Source organism: Aquarana catesbeiana, linkage group LG02, assembly GCF_042186555.1.
Source record: "Aquarana catesbeiana isolate 2022-GZ linkage group LG02, ASM4218655v1, whole genome shotgun sequence".
NCBI classification, from domain to species: Eukaryota; Metazoa; Chordata; class Amphibia; order Anura; family Ranidae; genus Aquarana; species Aquarana catesbeiana.
The window spans coordinates 326,509,065-326,526,105 of NC_133325.1; the positions used below are offsets into that span (position 1 = coordinate 326,509,065).

The 17,041-nt window shown below is 43.4% G+C and overlaps 1 protein-coding gene across 1 annotated transcript in view; it reads left to right on the top strand.

Moving 5' to 3' along the window:
* Nucleotides 1-17,041, top strand: part of CCDC138 (coiled-coil domain containing 138) — a 105,575-nt gene that overhangs the window by 20,859 nt on the left and 67,675 nt on the right. Inside the window, exons 5-6 of the mRNA XM_073614809.1 lie at nt 414-601; nt 3,207-3,365. Coding sequence (XP_073470910.1) covers nt 414-601; nt 3,207-3,365 — 347 coding nt within the window. The remainder of the gene's footprint in view (nt 1-413; nt 602-3,206; nt 3,366-17,041) is intronic.

Genomic DNA, 17,041 nt, shown 5'->3' on the forward strand with positions numbered 1-17,041 from the left:
GTTTTCTACAGCTAAACATTTAAATGTTAACCACGTTAATTGCCAAAGATATGTGATTCTCTTCAGCCAGCTGTGATTTGTAACCTTTTCCAAATCTATCCAGAACTAGCCAAAATAAACTTTATCTGGAGTTCTGCTTCAAATTAAAATCTGACATTTCTCTCCAGTGGTTGTAAAAGAAGTGTAGTGTTTGAGTGTTGTGTTCCTAAAATCCTCAATTTTTTTTTTTTTTTCCTCTAAAGTGCGCTGGTTTATCTGTTTAAATATGTGAAAGTATTTTTAAAACTGGTGAAATGCCATGCAATTGTTACAGCTTTATAATGCTTTGTAATATTCTTCTTCCTTCTTTTTTCTTTCTTTTTATTTTTTTATAGTGATTGTCTTTGAGAGTCTTTATGTTGTTTATTTTACAGATGTAACATTGCCTTCTCATCTGGTAGCCAACACTTGTATTGAGCCATCTCTGGATACTAACAGCCCTCTTGCTAATAAACTGAATCTGAGGAGACCACGCAACAGTTCCTTAAAGGTCCCAAGTACTTTATCTTCGGAGGTTCATGATATTTATGAAGAGTTGTCAGAAATCTACCAGAAATTGCAGGTAACCTATAGTCGTTTTTCATGTATATCACTATACCCAAAACCAACATGTAGGAAACACCCGTTTTCCATTTTCTTATGTTTATCCCTTTTAAAGACTCTGCAAATACAGAAATATACCTGTTGAAATGCACTACCGAGTCCTGTTGTAGGCTGACAACCCAGTATTTTTTTTTTTAAATTGAGTGTTTTCAGTCCTGCCAAGTTTTTTTTTGCCAAAGTAATCAGACCCAAACACTCTCCCATCTTCACATAACATAAAGGGTAATCATTCTATAGTTCTAAGATAAGGACTGGGAGGGCGGTCTTTGGGATATTACAGGAAGTAAGCACTGAACACAGGACAACTCTGAACTTCTGACATGATCGACAGGTATTTTGGACACGTATCAAACAGATGTAACAACAGGCTTTCATATAAGTGTTTTGGTATAAAGCTTAAATGTATTTATATTTTGGGATACAGCATCAAACACATTTGTTATCTATAATGAATGTGCATCCTATTACCTGTCTATGGCTGCTTCTGGTCAAAATTTCCTGTTCATTGTCTCCTTTAGAGTTGTTTAAAGGTTAACAGCAATTACGTTTGTGCATATTACTATTCTTCCACAATGCATCACATTCTGTGAATGGAGGAGCAGTTGACTAGCAGAATCTCCTCTATCTCAGTTCATCAAGGCAGGGGGGAAATAGTGCAACTTTTCTTAGTACCAGCAGCTTCTATACACAGTCACTCAGATCAGTATCCAGCAGCTCTGAAGTGGGGATTGAACGGAATCTTTTTAACAGCAGTAGCTGTCTGGAGGTGATGTGATACAAAAACAGGTAAGTTATGTGTAATAGTGTGTATCTCTCCAAAATAAAAAATTACCTAGAGCTTTAGACTAAAAGAGAGCAAATAAGAGACGTTCATTGTTGGGGTTTAAATACACCGCACATGCTACTTTTACAAGGTAAAAGCTGGAATAACAAAAGCATTTGGTGCACATAAGATGGATCTATATCATTTGTGGCTCTTAGGGATGGAGTTCAGCTTTAAGGTGGCAGGGCCTTTGAGACTTCACATACGCTGTGCAACCAATGAGCTTCTAGCGTTTATCTTCAAAGCTTAAAGAGGTTGTAAACCTCCTTTTGTAAGTTGTGCCTATAATAAGGCTTACCTAATAGGTGCTGTAAATATCTCCTAAACGTGCGCCGTTCAGGAGATATTTACTGTTTACTGTGCCGATGATGTCATCGGCGCATGCACTGTGAAGGCCCATGCCATTTCTTCAGGCGAGTGTGCCGTGACTGGCGGCTTCTGCATGCATGCGCGGGAGTGACGTCGCGTGGCTCCGGCCAGTCACAGAGCCAGAATCCGCGGCCCCAGAAGGAATATGGGCGGAGATGGATGCGGCCTGCAATGGGGAAATGCAGGCTTCGTTTGCAAGCAAGTGTCATATAATGTGCTAGTATGCGATGCATACTAGCACATTATGCCTTTACTTTGCAGGGAAGAAGAAAGGAACTTCCTCTTTAAGTGATAAAGCTGAAGTTAAAAGCTAATTGGTGGTTACTATTCACAGCTGCTCCACATTCTGACGGCTCTAGTTTTGGTAATCCCCTCCCCTCCCACCCCATCTTCTAAGCTTTTGAAAGTAATACAGTAAGGGTTCATGTTAAAGTCGCACCTACTCAGTCAGTTTAAAAAACAGATGGTGCGCATACATATGAAATGGTACATCAAATACTGAGTGCACTAGCCAGCTGCTAGTAAGCATAAGCTGCAATGACTGTGGCAGAATAGTTTGTATAACGTCAGCGAGGTGCTTGTGTTATGATTCCAGCTGACCCTGCTGTGCTGTGTGACAATGCTCATCTACAGCAGAGTCCATCACGGTTAGTCAGACCTCATTAAATATTTGTCTCCATGTGAGCAGCATGGTCAAACAGAGGTGGTGGGAGGAATGGCATGCTGTTAACCACACTAGCTCTGAAACTGCAGCATGTATCAAAATGGGATCAAGTGCAACATGTACTTGGTCACTTGGGAGATTCAACAAGTATTTTTAAAATGTGATGATACTTGTTCTTCTTTAAATCTGTTTCCAGCAAAATTTAAAAAGAGTTGTATTGTAAAGCAGGTTTAAATGAAGTCATAATCTGGTAAAAATAAAACATTACTTATGAATATTCCAAAAGTTCCATTTGTAGCGCATAGGTGGCTAATCTAATGCTAAGTTTTTGTATTATAAGTAGTAGTGATTTAAGTGTGGGTCTCTTTTTGTTTGACAAAGTACAACATTTCGGTTGTGTATGTGCTGGTGTTATGGACCCGCCACTATATACGAATCTGGCAGATTAAGTACATCAGGTCTGTTTATGTAGAAGGCATGCCAGCTTCTGTTGTACATCGGGCTGTATGTGCAACAAACTAGAATGATTCAAGCTCATAGCAAAATGATTGTTAATGCTATATTGTATAATTGTATATAATTTATTTGTGTTAAAGGCTATCGTGGTATATTGCTTAACAGCTTTTAAAGACTTTTATTAAAATTTTTTATAAACTTGATTTCTTTGCTTTACAAATGCCATATGACAATGCACTTGTATTTCTGTAGAAAGAAAGGATGTCGCAGCATGAGTATTCATTTCAGTTGAAAAAACGGGAGCAGAGTTTACGAGACAGGGAAGACATGTTATTCAAGCATCAAGCTACTCTCAGCAAAATTAAAAGCGTTGAAGAGATTGTGCATGACAAATTTGGGATAATGAAAGAGGTAATTTTACATTTTTTTTTTAACTTTGATTCACTTCAGATTTTGGCAAATGTTTTAGTTAGAAAGTGAAATCGGACCATATTGACATTTCAGAGCATTACCAGAACTAGTAGATGCAATGACTGATTCTTTTTTTATTCACTAGTGAGGTTTAATTCTGGTATATGACAGACATTAGGAATGCACTGATATCTGTGCCGACACCAAAAATTTTCACGAGTACTCGTACTTGTAAAAATGCTCCCGATCTAGTATCCTGCTAACACCAGTTTGAGCACAGATCCCCCTGAACTGGAACCTCTCCCCACATTGGGGTAGTAGTTTAGTAGTATGTGTTGCGTTGTACATAAATACGGTATGTTGCTGTAATATGAGACTTGCCCCTGTGTGGGCAAATAATGTTTGGCCCCTGCGTGGGCTAGTGCTGTTTTGAATGAAAATGAAAACTCAATAAAAAAGATTTTCTTTCTCGAACATCACGGGACACAGAGCCACAGTAATTACTGATGGGTTATATAGGTATCACTGGTGATTGGACACTGGCACACCCTATCAGGAAGTTCAACCCCCTATATAATCCCTCCCCCTTGCAGGGATACCTCAGTTTTTACGCCAGTGTCTTAGGTGATGGACGTGTAAAGATGTCCTGTGCTGAGCTCCAAAGGGAATATCCTAAGATCCTATACTGGGGCAAGCCAGGCGAACCGGATCCATTCAAAGTGTCTTTTCATGGCCGAATTGAATGGTACCCGGGCCTCGTGTCCGAAGAAACGAGGTTTTACCCGTAATGCTTCTCTTTTTAGAGAGCTGGACCCCGCAGATCAGAAAATGGCTTTAAACTTCCTAATTTCTGGCGAGGTGCTTTACGGTCCCAGAACTGTTGGATCCCCCTATTCGTAGGGGGTCCCAGTCTCTGACGGTTTTTTCAAACGGAGCCCACCGTGAGAGGTGAAGATTGGGTCTGTGTAAACAGCACCCTGCAGGTGGATAAGGTAAGAGGAGATTCCACAGAATTTTTGAGTTCTAGTGGCTTTTCTCCTTTAAGGTAAATGCATGCTATGCCTATTGTGACCACCGGGGGCTGCCAAGAGCACAAACCTGCACATGCTGACTGTCTGTCTCAGTGTTTTTTCATCGCTGTTTATGTCCCAGCGTCTCAAGCCGGCTGCAAGGTAAGATGGAAGGGGGGATTTCTCATGTTTGAATGTTCCCCCCCAGGCTAGAGAGGGGCCACAGGGGTCTAGAAAGTGGTTATACCACCTGGGCTCTGCGGCCTAATGACCACCATCTCTGAAGATAGCCGTTTAGGCAGATCTTGCTACCAGCCTCTCTCTCTCCCCTCCCCCTCCCCCAGCCTTTCTCCAGAAGCATGACAGGAGAGTCGGCCAGCGCGGGAAGCACTCATTTTTTTCAAAACTCGAGGGGGGGGGGCGGTAGAGGAGGGGGCGGGACGTCAGCACAGGTGCTTAGACTCCCACTCAGGCCAGCTGCAGGCTATTAAAGGCACTCTGTACAGGTGCACACAGCCTTCTGAGAGACACAGAGCTGATGGTCGCATGTAAGGTGGGACACAGGCATTCTCCTAGGCAGCATTTACTAAAGTAACACCAGACTGAGCATTGGGTAGCAAGGCTTTTAGCCAGACTACATCGCTCAGCGGGCAGTGTTCATTTGTATACCTCACACCTTGTTGCTTTGCACTATGGGTAGAAGAGGTTCTAGCACCCCAGGAACCAGAGACACTAGGGGATCTCGTTCAGGTTCTGAGGGCCCCCTGTCGGCAGCATCCTCCCCCCCCTAAAGATGGGCCAGGGACGGCTAGCCAGGGAGAGCCATCGGGGTCAGGGGCTACACCTGCTTCTGGCACTTCAGCCCCTGTATATATTACACAAGAGGTTTTTTCCTCAACCATTAATGGTCTAGAGGAAAGATTAATGGCCGTGATTACGTCTTCACTCAGTGGAAGAAAACGCACTAGGCTTTCCTCTGTTCCCCAGGGCCCTCAGACAGAGGACCTCTGGGATAAAGGAGATGAATCCCTTTCAGAGGATCGGGATGGGACGGATGATTCCTCTTCGGAGGAATCGGGTGGAGAGGGACCCTCTGCGACTTCCCAAGAGGAGAAAGTCTTAGTGCAGATCCTCACTGGATTGGTCCGCTCCACATTTAAGTTGCCTATACCTGAAACTGCTAAAGAATCCTCTTCTGCTTTGGGGTCACTGAAACCTTTCCAAGCAGCACATGCTTTTCCTGTTCATACTTTACTTGAAAAGCTCATTTATTCTGAGTGGGATCACCCAGACAAACGTTTTTTTCCGCCGAGAAAGTTTTCAACACTTTATCCGATGGAAGAAAAGTTTATTAAAATGTGGGGAATACCGGCTATTGATGCCGCCATTTCCTCTGTAAATAATAGCCTGACTTGTCCTGTAGACAATGCTCAGATGCTCAGGGATCCTGTAGATAAAAGGATGGAATCCCTATTGAAGGATGTTTTCTCCTTAGCAGGATCAGTGGCCCAACCTGCAGTAGCAGCGATTGGAGTCTGTCAATACTTAAGAGACCATGTTAAGCAGGTCATCAAAGTATTACCTGAACAGCAGACCCAGGGGTTTGCTAACCTTCCAGCGGCCTTATGCTTTGTGGTTGACGCCATTAGAGATTCTGTCGTGCAAACCTCCCGTCTTTCACTGGGGTTGGTGCATATACGTAGAATCCTATGGTTGAAAAATTGGTCAGCCGAAGCACCATGTAAGAAGCTACTGGCTGGGTTTCCATTTCGTGGTGCAAGGTTGTTTGGAGAGGACTTGGATAACTATATCAAGAGAATCTCTTGTGGGAAAAGCACTCTCTTACCTGTCAAGAAGAAGAGTAAGCGTCCCTCTTTCAAACGGACTCTTTCCCCAGCGCCGGGGGCTTCAGCCTCCAGGCAGTCTCGACGGCCGCCTCCATCGGGGTCCAGAGACAAGAGTCAACCCCAGGGTCAAAAGAAGTCCTGGGGAAAGAAGCCTACTAGGCAAAACACTAAGACCTCTGCATGAGGGGGCGCCCCCGCTCACTCGAGTGGGGGGAAGACTGCGACAGTTCTCAGAGCTCTGGCAGGAGGACTTCCAGGACAGATGGGTAATCTCCACGGTAACCTTAGGGTACAAGCTGGAGTTTCAGGAATTCCCCTCTCCTCGGTTCTTCAGATCAAGTGTTCCCGGAGACCCAGAGAAAAAGCAGTCGCTCCTTCTAGCGTTAGAGCGACTTTTGTCGCAGGAGGTCATTATGATAGTTCCCGCAAAGGACCAGGGATTGGGCTTCTATTCCAACCTTTTTACGGTCCAAAAGCCAAATGGGGATGTCAGACCCATTCTGGACTTAAGGGATCTAAACCGATTCCTAAGGATTCAAGCCTTCTGCATGGAATCAATTCGAACAGTAGTTCCCACCCTGCAGGGAGGAGAATTTCTGGCATCAATAGACATCAGAGATGCATATCTGCATGTGCCCATTTTTCCTGCTCATCAGAAGTTTCTGCGCTTCGAGGTAGGAGGGCGCCATTTCCAGTTTGTGGCTCTGCCTTTCGGGATAGCCACTGCACCTCGAGTGTTCACAAAGATCTTGGCTCCTCCTCTGGCCAGATTAAGGGCTCAGGGTATACCTGTCATAGCATACCTAGACGACCTGCTCTTGATAGACCGGTCGGTAGCCTCTTTGAATGGAAACTTGAGGACCACAGTCAGGTATCTAGAACACCTGGGTTGGATCCTCAACTTAGAAAAGTCTTTCCTAAAACCAGTAAGAAGACTGGAATATTTAGGTCTGATTATACATACAAGCCAGGAGAAAATATTTCTACCCCAGGCAAAGATCGCTGCTTTAAGAGAGCTGATTCTGGCAGTAAGGACCAAGAAGGGTCCCTCAGTCCGCCTTTGTATGAGGCTACTAGGGAAGATGGTGTCTTCATTCGAAGCAGTTCCCTATGCTCAGTTTCACTCAAGAATGCTGCAACACAGTAATCTGTCGACCTGGAACAAGAAAGTTCAGGCATTAGACTTTCCGATGCACCTGTCGCATGCAGTGCGTCAGAGCCTCAATTGGTGGCTCATACCCGAAAACCTGCAGAAGGGGAAATCCTTTCTACCGGTTACCTGGACGGTGGTAACAACAGATGCCAGTCTGTCAGGTTGGGGAGCAGTTCTGGAACAGGCTGCGGTCCAAGGGGTATGGTCCAAGACAGAGAGGACCTTACCCATCAACATTCTGGAGATCAGGGCGATACATCTAGCTCTAAAAGCCTGGACTATCAGGCTACAGGGTTGTCCGGTCAGGATCCAGTCCGACAATGCCACAGCAGTGGCTTATGTCAATCATCAGGGAGGCACCCGGAGCCGAGCTGCTCAAAAGGAGGTGAACCAGATCTTAGCCTGGGCAGAGATGCATGTGCCATGCATATCGGCAGTTTTCATCCCGGGAATAGAGAATTGGCAGGCGGACTATCTAAGTCGCCAGCAGTTACTTCCAGGGGAATGGTCTCTGCATCCCGACGTCTTTTGGGCCATATGCCAAAGATGGGGGGTTCCAGATGTAGATCTCTTTGCATCCCGATTCAACAAAAAGATAGACAGATTTGTGGCAAGGACAAAAGATCCTCTTGCATGCGGGACGGATGCGTTGGTGATTCCGTGGCATCGGTTCTCACTGATTTACGCATTCCCGCCTATTCTGCTATTACCACGACTCCTTCGCAGGATCAGGCAGGAAAGGAAGTCGGTACTTCTGGTGGCCCCCGCTTGGCCCAGAAGGACTTGGTATGCAGAAATAGTAAGGATGACAGTAGGTTCCCCGTGGACACTACCGGAACGCCCAGACCTGTTATCTCAAGGTCCAGTGTTCCATCCTGCCTTACAAACGCTAAATTTGACGGTTTGGCTATTGAGACCCACGTTCTGAAGAGTCGTGGGCTCTCAGGTCCTGTCATATCTACCTTGATTAATGCAAGGAAGCCAGCTTCCAGGATGATTTATCATAGAGTCTGGAAAGCTTATATAACCTGGTGTGAATCCAGAGGTTGGCATCCCAGGAAATATGTCATAGGTAGAATTCTTGATTTTCTACAATTAGGATTAGAGATGAAGCTGGCCTTGAGTACCATCAAGGGCCAGGTCTCTGCTTTATCAGTATTATTTCAGCGGCCACTTGCTTCGCATTCTTTGGTCCGAAACTTTATGCAGGGGGTGATGCGTCTTAATCCTCCGGTTAAAGCGCCCCTAAACCCCTGGGACTTGAACTTGGTCCTGGCTGTGTTACAGAAACAGCCTTTTGAACCAATAAGTCAGATTCCTTTGGTCTTGTTGACAAGGAAGTAAATTTTTCTGGTGGCCATCTCTTCTGCTAGAAGAGTATCAGAATTAGCAGCTGTTTCCTGTAAGGAGCCTTATTTGATTATACACAAGGATAGAGTGGTACTACGCCCTCATCCTAGTTTTTTACCGAAGGTGGTTTCTGATTTTCATTTAAACCAAGACATTGTCCTACCTTCCTTTTTTCCAGATCCCTGTTCTCCGGAAGAGAGATCTCTACATTCGTTGGATGTAGTAAGAGCAGTTAAGGCCTATCTATGGGCAACTGCTCAGATCCGCAAGACGGATGTTTTGTTTGTGCTGCCAGAGGGTCCCAATAGAGGACAGGCAGCGTCAAAAGCTACCATTTCTAAATTGATTCGACAGTTGATCATTCAAGCTTACGGTTTCAAAAAGAAGATCCCTCCGTTTCAGATCAGGGCACATTCCACAAGGGCTATTGGTGCTTCTTGGGCAGTGCATCACCGGGCCTCTATGGCTCAAATCTGCAAGGCCGCAACCTGGTCTTCAGTTCATACATTCACCAGATTCTATCAGGTGGATGTGAGAAGGCATGAGGATATCGCCTTTGGGCGTAGTGTGCTGCAGGCATCGGTACAGGGTCCTCAGGTCTGATTGCACCCTACTTGGTCGTGGTTCCCCCCCCTCAGGTAGCATTGCTCTGGGACATCCCATCAGTAATTACTGTGGCTCTGTGTCCCGTGATGTTCGAGAAAGAAAATAGGATTTTTTAAAACAGCTTACCTGTAAAATCCTTTTCTTTCGAAGGACATCACGGGACACAGAGGTCCCGCCCCTCTTCTAATACACTATATTGCTTGGCTACAAAACTGAGGTATCCCTGCAAGGGGGAGGGATTATATAGGGGGTTGAACTTCCTGATAGGGTGTGCCAGTGTCCAATCACCAGTGATACCTATATAACCCATCAGTAATTACTGTGGCTCTGTGTCCCGTGATGTCCTTCGAAAGAAAAGGATTTTACAGGTAAGCTGTTTTAAAAAATCCTATTTTTAAAGAAAAAAAAAATGCTCCCGATACCGGAAACCAATACTTTGCGGTGTGATGTGCATCAATACAAAATGGATGGGCTCAAATCCCACTGCAAAGAGTCATGTGAAATTTTGAACAGGATTGCGGTGCGATTCCTTTCTGAATCTCATGCGGTTTCCCGCACTGCTCCTGTGTGAACCCAGGCTGAAATCTCTATGACAAACCTGGGTTCACGCAGGAGCGGTGGAGAAACCACATGCAATTCGGACAGGCACCTTCTTGCTTTCAAAAATTTCTTTTCTGTTGATATATTGGGAAGCAGTTGATGATAAAGTGAGGTCACAGAAAGACAGTGCAAAATATTACTATAGCCATTTGATGGGCAATCGTATCTATGAAAACAGTCTTTACATTTTCCCTGACAAAATGCGATTCCCTATTCTTACAGCTCCTTGTTTTGGTGGAATTTGGAGTTGTGACATCAGACTTGTAGCATATGTAACCTAGCCCAGGATAACGATCTTAGCTTTGTGTCTCCCCAGCAGTGTATACTTACCTTTCCTTGCCCCTGCCACTATACCTGGCCGCCAGGATTTGGAAAAGAAAGTACTGTGTAAGGTTCAAACCAACTTGTTAAAACTTACACATGGTTATAGGTTATGAATTGCTTCCCTGTCACCATGTGATACTCCTGGGCCAATCAGCACTGTCACATGTAAGAGGGCAAGTGTATGAGGTGCTCACATATACTCAAAATTCCAGAAATGTCTTAGTAGCCAAACAAAGTAGTACTCAGTTCTGAGTAAGGATTTAAAAAAAGAAATGCAGGTGCAAATCATAAAAGCAAGGCAGCCAGTGGTCGCAGGAGGTCAGTGATGGCAACACTTGCATCAAGTAAGCTTTATGGTGAATCTCCAGGCAAAATGCCCAGTTCAGATACATGTACACGTACAGTACTGTGGAAAAGTTTTAGGTACTTGTATAAGAAAGCTGTAAATGAGGATGCTTTCAAAAATTAATGAAATTAATTATTTTTATTTACCAATTAACCATGTACAAAATGTATAAAAAGGAACAAAAACATAATAGTGTGTTCACCCTTTGCCAACCTTTGCAAAACAACATCAATTCTCCCAGGTACACTTGCACACAGTTAAGGCTTTTGTAGGTACAGTATATGATCCAGTTCACGAATAGATAATCTTACCAAAGAGGTGCTAATGATTAACAAGATAACATGTAGGTTAAAAATACAATCATTAAAGTCCCTCTCTGATAAAGATGACCCCAATGCCACACCACCTTCCTCTAACTTACTGCTGTGTTAATGGAAAAAGAAAAAAAGCCCTATTTAAATTCCCCTTTTTACTTAGCCACGGTCAAATGACACTTTGGCCCCAAGCTTTCTCCTCTTCTATTCACTTCATGCTTGAGGTCCTTCTTCGGGCATCCACTTCACTGCCTGCAGGGGAACGGTGGTCTCGGGGCACCATCTCAGTGCTGTATTAGCAGTCTCCAGCACTGGAAGTGGTGACCGTGAGGGACCTGGATGGGAGATTGTGGTGTGTATTGCTGGCTTTATAAGGTAAGGGGAAAATAAAGACTGTCAGCATAGGTTTTTAAATAAAAAATAAGCCGCTGTGTAGGAGAAATTTAATTGTGTGAGAAAAAAACCTTGCTTTACTAACACACCGAGGTCACTTAAAGTGGAGTTCCACTCTTCAGCATCCCTCACTAAACTGTGCACTGCAAACGAATTGGACATTTTAAAAAAAAATTTTCTCAGCAATTACTGTATATCTGCTGTATTCATTTTTCACTTTCACTTCCACTGCCGCGGCCCATCGCATCATTTCCTGTTTGCAATGCCTTCTGGAAAGGGGCGGCAACTTCCTCTGACACTGCCGTTGCTATGGAAACCTGACCTGAAACCTATTACACTGCTTGTGCTGCACTGAGCATGTGCGAGATCTGCAAGGATGAGATCCAGGAAGAAATACAGTCTGGCTTCAGATGCCCAGACTTAAGATGGCCACAGCCTGCTGTAAGTTTATAAAATAACAAACTACTGCTATAAACTAACAAAACAGACCTTAGTTTACAGTCTAACTTTACTAGAATACATTAAGCTTGTGTATTATAGGGGTATTTTTATTTAAAACGTATAATTTCGGCCGGAACACCACTTTAAAGTGGAACTAAACCCTCCAAACTTTTTCAGCTAAGGAAGCTGCCATCTTGGCCTCTGTTTAATCTTCAACTGCCATGAAGCTGCACATGTGATCAGTTAAGACACCAGCCATTGGATGGTTTGAGAGTTTGGTTGAGAGCACAACCAATGTGACCGTTACATTCCTGGCACGTGCTGAAAATGTAACTGTTTTTGAAACAGTTAAATCTATGGTCTTCCGCTTTAAGACTGTTCAGTGTAAAAAAAAAAAAAAAAAAGTATTACACAGTGGCAAGGCTGAGTACATCAGCAGGACGCAGGTTAGTCTTCCTGCACTAACAAGGTTTCTTACAGGCAGATGTTACAAGAGAGACAGCTGTTTCCAGATGTGCTGTCCAAGCTCTTCCCTGGAGAAGCACAAAGAAATGGGCAACATTTGAGAACCAAAAACAAAATAGTCAGCCAAGGAAACTTAGTGCATCAACTGTGGGAAACCTCATAAAATTCAAGAAAAATGGCAGCATGTGCTCTGGACTCATAAATCCAAATTTAAAACATTTGGCTGTATTAGAAGGAGGTTTGTTTGCCAAAATCCTGGAGAGAGAGGTGTTAAGGATGAGTGTCTGCAGGCAACAATGAAACATGGTGGAGGTTCCTTTTTCAGCTTTGGAGCTGCATTCTGCAAATGAGAGTTGGGGATTTGGTCAGAATGAATGACCTCCTCAGCTCTAAAAAATTAAGAGCAGATACTTCTCCATCATGCAGTATCATCAGAGAGGCATCTGATAGGCCCCATATTTATTCTGCAGCAGGACAATGACCCCAAACATACAGCCGATGTCATAAAGAACAATCTTCAATGAAAAGAACTAGGAGTCCTTGAAAAGATTGCATGCCCCCTACAGAGCCCTCATCTCAACATTACTGAGCCTGTCTGGAATTACATGACGAGACCAAAGTGACTGAGACTGCTAAAACTACCAATTAACTGTGGGTTGTAAGTGTACCTAGGTAATTCAATGTTTTTAAAGGCAGAGGGTAAGCACACCAAATATTGATTTGATTTAAGGTGTGTGTTTTTTTTTTTTTTTTTTTTTTTTGTTTAACTGTTTAGGTTGTTAATTGATAAGTATTTAATTATTCTTGAAAGCATCCTCACTTTATATCATTGTTTCACAAGTGGCTAAAACTTTTGTAATGTATTGTTGTTTTCCTGCCCATGGATTTGTAATTTTGCTTAGCCATTGTTATGATGCACATACCTCTGCTACTTCCTGGATAATCTATACTGCTTCCTAGGTCAGAAACCTGCTCTTTTATGCTTTTTTTTATTGTTCAGTATGCAGGCTGGGGACAGAGAGGTTCTATAGAAGGTGCAGTGCTGGATCTGAGCAGAATTGCAAATTATTTGGCAGCTAAAGTGTTAGAAATTGATGTAGCTGTTTGCCGGGAGCTCCACTGTTAGCTACATTTGGGTTTTTGCAAAACATGAACTCTTGTTGTGACTTGAGGACGTTTGGATTAAAATTATGTTTTACTTTTAATTACCATTTTTGTCCAACAGGTGGGATTATCCATCAAACCAGTTTCAGGGAATACATCACATAGTGAGACCACAAATCTTAATGAACGAGGTTCACACATTGGTTGTAGAGTGTGTGTGTGTGTGTGTGTGTGTGTGTGTGTGTGTGTGTGTGTGTGTGTGTGTGTATGTATATATATATATATTTATATATATATATATATATAATTTTACACAAACAAGGCCTCCTCAGTCTTCTCCATGAACAGCATTTACTGTCCTGAGCCACAGACCCGTGGCCAAAGCCCAGTTGCATTTTGGGGTTGTTAAGCGACTATATTATGATCATGCCATCCCCTCTGTTTAAATAACATTATATATCCTAGTGTCTTTGCTATATAAAAAGATGCTGACTTCTACCTTATATCAGAGCGTCTCCTGGTGCTCACGTGGCTCCTCGGCTTTCTCCTCTCCCCGGCTGACAGCTATAGCGGGACGTGACGTGAGGAGGGGAGGAGACAAGCAGGGAGCCGAAGAGTCACGTGAGTGAGTGCCGGGCGACGATCTGATGTAAGGTAGAAGTTAACATCATTTTTTTTTTTTATATAGCAAAGACACTGGGATACACATAGTTTATTAACAGAGGGGATGGCATGTTTATAATATAGTTATGATTGCAGCAGGAGGGGAGAGCTGAGGAGTGGACAGAGCTGACGGGCAGGGAGGGGTGAGAGGAGGACAGAGGAGAGCTGAGGATGATGGTGGCACGTAAACTGACCACAGTGTTGGGGCTCAGGAGCCATGATAAACCGTGGTCAGTTTACAGGGGAAAGAGCAGAACCTGGCAGGATCAGCCAGGTATTTGTGGTTATACAGGGAGCCATAAATACACAGCACAGGCACTGTATAACATGCTTTAAAGGGAACAGGATCCCTTTGTTACCCAAAAAAATCAAAAATGCTTTAAGTGTTTTTATACTAAATCTTCTGTACGTGTTCTAGTTAAACTGTTTATCAGATTTTGTTGTGATATTTTTTTAGATGTTTATCCACAAAGCAAGAGACACAAGAGTGCATTAGCATAGCTAAGTATGTATTAATTTTGATTAAAAAAAGCTACTCACAGAAGTAGCCAAAAAAATCATTCATACTGTGTGCCAATAGTTTGTGGTTGAACTGCAATTCCCAGAAAGTCAAAGGGGATTGCAGTCACAAACTACAGATGCCGATAAAAGAGCACCACTTCTTCCTTGCCATATGATAGATTTAATAATCTCTCCCACCACTCTCCCAGACTCATCTGCACTGTTTTAGGTTAACACCCACTGACCACAATCTGGAATTTGTAGCTCAGCCAAATGGAATCAATATGGACCGAGTGGATGACGAGTAGTTATTTGGATACTTTTACAAGTTTTTTTTTTTTGTTTTATATTGTAGTAAATATAGGACTTTTCTGGTGCGCTCTGGATACTCTTTTGCGTTTTAGTTATTGCTGTTATCAGTGTGAGATGCAAGGCTGTAAATTGAGTAGTTTAATGGGCAATAATCTAGTTGGCTCTCTTTCTGTGGTGAGGTTCTAGATTATAACTTTAATGTGTGTTTATTAAATACAAAGCTCTGGTGGATCTTGTATTTAAAAGATCTGGATCTACAATGCCCTAAATACCAGCAGTTTAATGCCCAATTTCAGCTGGAAGTTTAGTATTTACTCTCACTTGCTGTCTCTTAGAGCTTGTTCACACGTGCATCAATACCCTGTGTTTAAGCAACATCCATTCAGATATTTGAAAGCCTCATTACCCCTCATTACCGCCCTTCAATGCCTGCCATGAATATTACAATGGACACCACACACTGCTGTTCACACAGCGGTAGCATTGTGTTGTGTCATGTTAAAAATTAAGCAGCATGACGCTTTCATGAGGCATCGATGTTTGTTTGTCAGCCTCCTCCATTGATTTCAATGGTAATGGCTCTGTGGCCGCACCTTAACAGAACCTAGAGCATTTTTGGCATGTTGGTGAAACATTTTATAAAGTGTTACCTGGGCATTGGCAGAGAGACAGTGGAGGCTTCGGTATCCCAGAATGCACTGGGAAATAATAGAGAACTAGGACAGAGCAGCTCCAGCCACTTCCTACTTATACAGAGCAGCTGTGTGGTAACACTATTTGCTTGTGTGTACAGACAAAAGCATCAGCCAGCCAGCAATTCTGTAGGAGCAGAGGCATTGTGCATTATTGTCAGCGGCAAAAGCTTTGTGCCTGCAAAGTTGAGCTGCACTCAGCCAAGTGTCAGAGAGATCAAAGTATACAAATCCATCTTGCAGAAAAATTACAGAAATGTCTGCAATCACATCACAACCTGACCGCACCTCAGAGTAGATAATTTCCTCCACATCACTTCCACTTTAAACACTAGAAAAGCAACGCTCCCACAAGCCTTTATCAAGCATTCTTAAAAGCTTTTTTAAAGTGCCAAGAACGCAACAAAAACACATCATAAACACATAAATGCTATAGGAGCATTTCTTCATAATCAACACACGTGTACGAGCCGTGGTGACCACACAGGAAGTGTGGGATATCTGCACAACAGGGGTGCAAACAAAAATTAATCCTTTCCCACTCATTCTATCAAACCCAACATGCTTTTACTGAGGCCCTCTCTCTTCCTGCCCTGGTGACACAGGAACTTCATGTAGATTCAAATGTTTCTCCACTCCATCCCCAAAAAAAAAGAAGAAAATGTTTTGACTTGAGTTGGGCTTAAAGACCCTTTTGGTTATCTAGCTAGTTTTGCTTTGAATCCTAGTCCCTCTGCAAATTAGACAGAGGCCTTTGTTCCGTTTAGGGTTATGGGAAAGGTGTAGAGGGTAAAATACTGGACGTTTGTGGGGAGGAACAAGGAGGCAGACAACCAGATTTCCTGTCTGCATGTTATCAGAAAAAGGGATTATCAACATTTTTTAAATCTGGCCTCCACATTCTATGTACAGTGCTGTGAAAAAGTATTTGCCCTCTTTCTGTATTTATTTATTTAATTTTGCATATTTGTCACACTTTAGCAAGTTCCGGACCGCCCACCGCAAATATACTGCGGCAGGGTGGCCAAACTGCGCAAAATCGCGTACCTGTACGTGATTTTTTTTTACACATCCTGTAGGGGGTGCTGCTCCCGCTGTGATTGGACACAGCTGGGGGGCCAATCAGCAGGTCCGGCAGCCGCAATGGCCGCCGCAACCCGCATTTTATTCAGAGGAGAGACGGAGCAGCTATGTAAACAAGGCAGACCGCTGATCGGTCAGGGAGCAAAAGAGAGATCTTGTGTTTCAGTTAAGCTGAAACACGGATCTCTCTTTTCCTCCAGTGTATCTGTCCCCCACACAGTGAGCAGGCACCTCCCAGGGAAACATATAACCCTTTGATTGCCCCTTTGTTTTAATCCCTTCCCTGTCCTGCCAGTGTCATTTATACAGGGATCAGTGCATTTTTATTTTTTTTTTTTTTAGCACTGATCACCTTATTGGTGTCACTGGTCCCCAAAAAGTGTCGTTTAGTGTCCAATTTGTCCGCCGCAATGTTGCAGGCCCACTAAATCGCTGATCACCGCTATTGCTTAGTAAAAGCAATTTTAAAAAA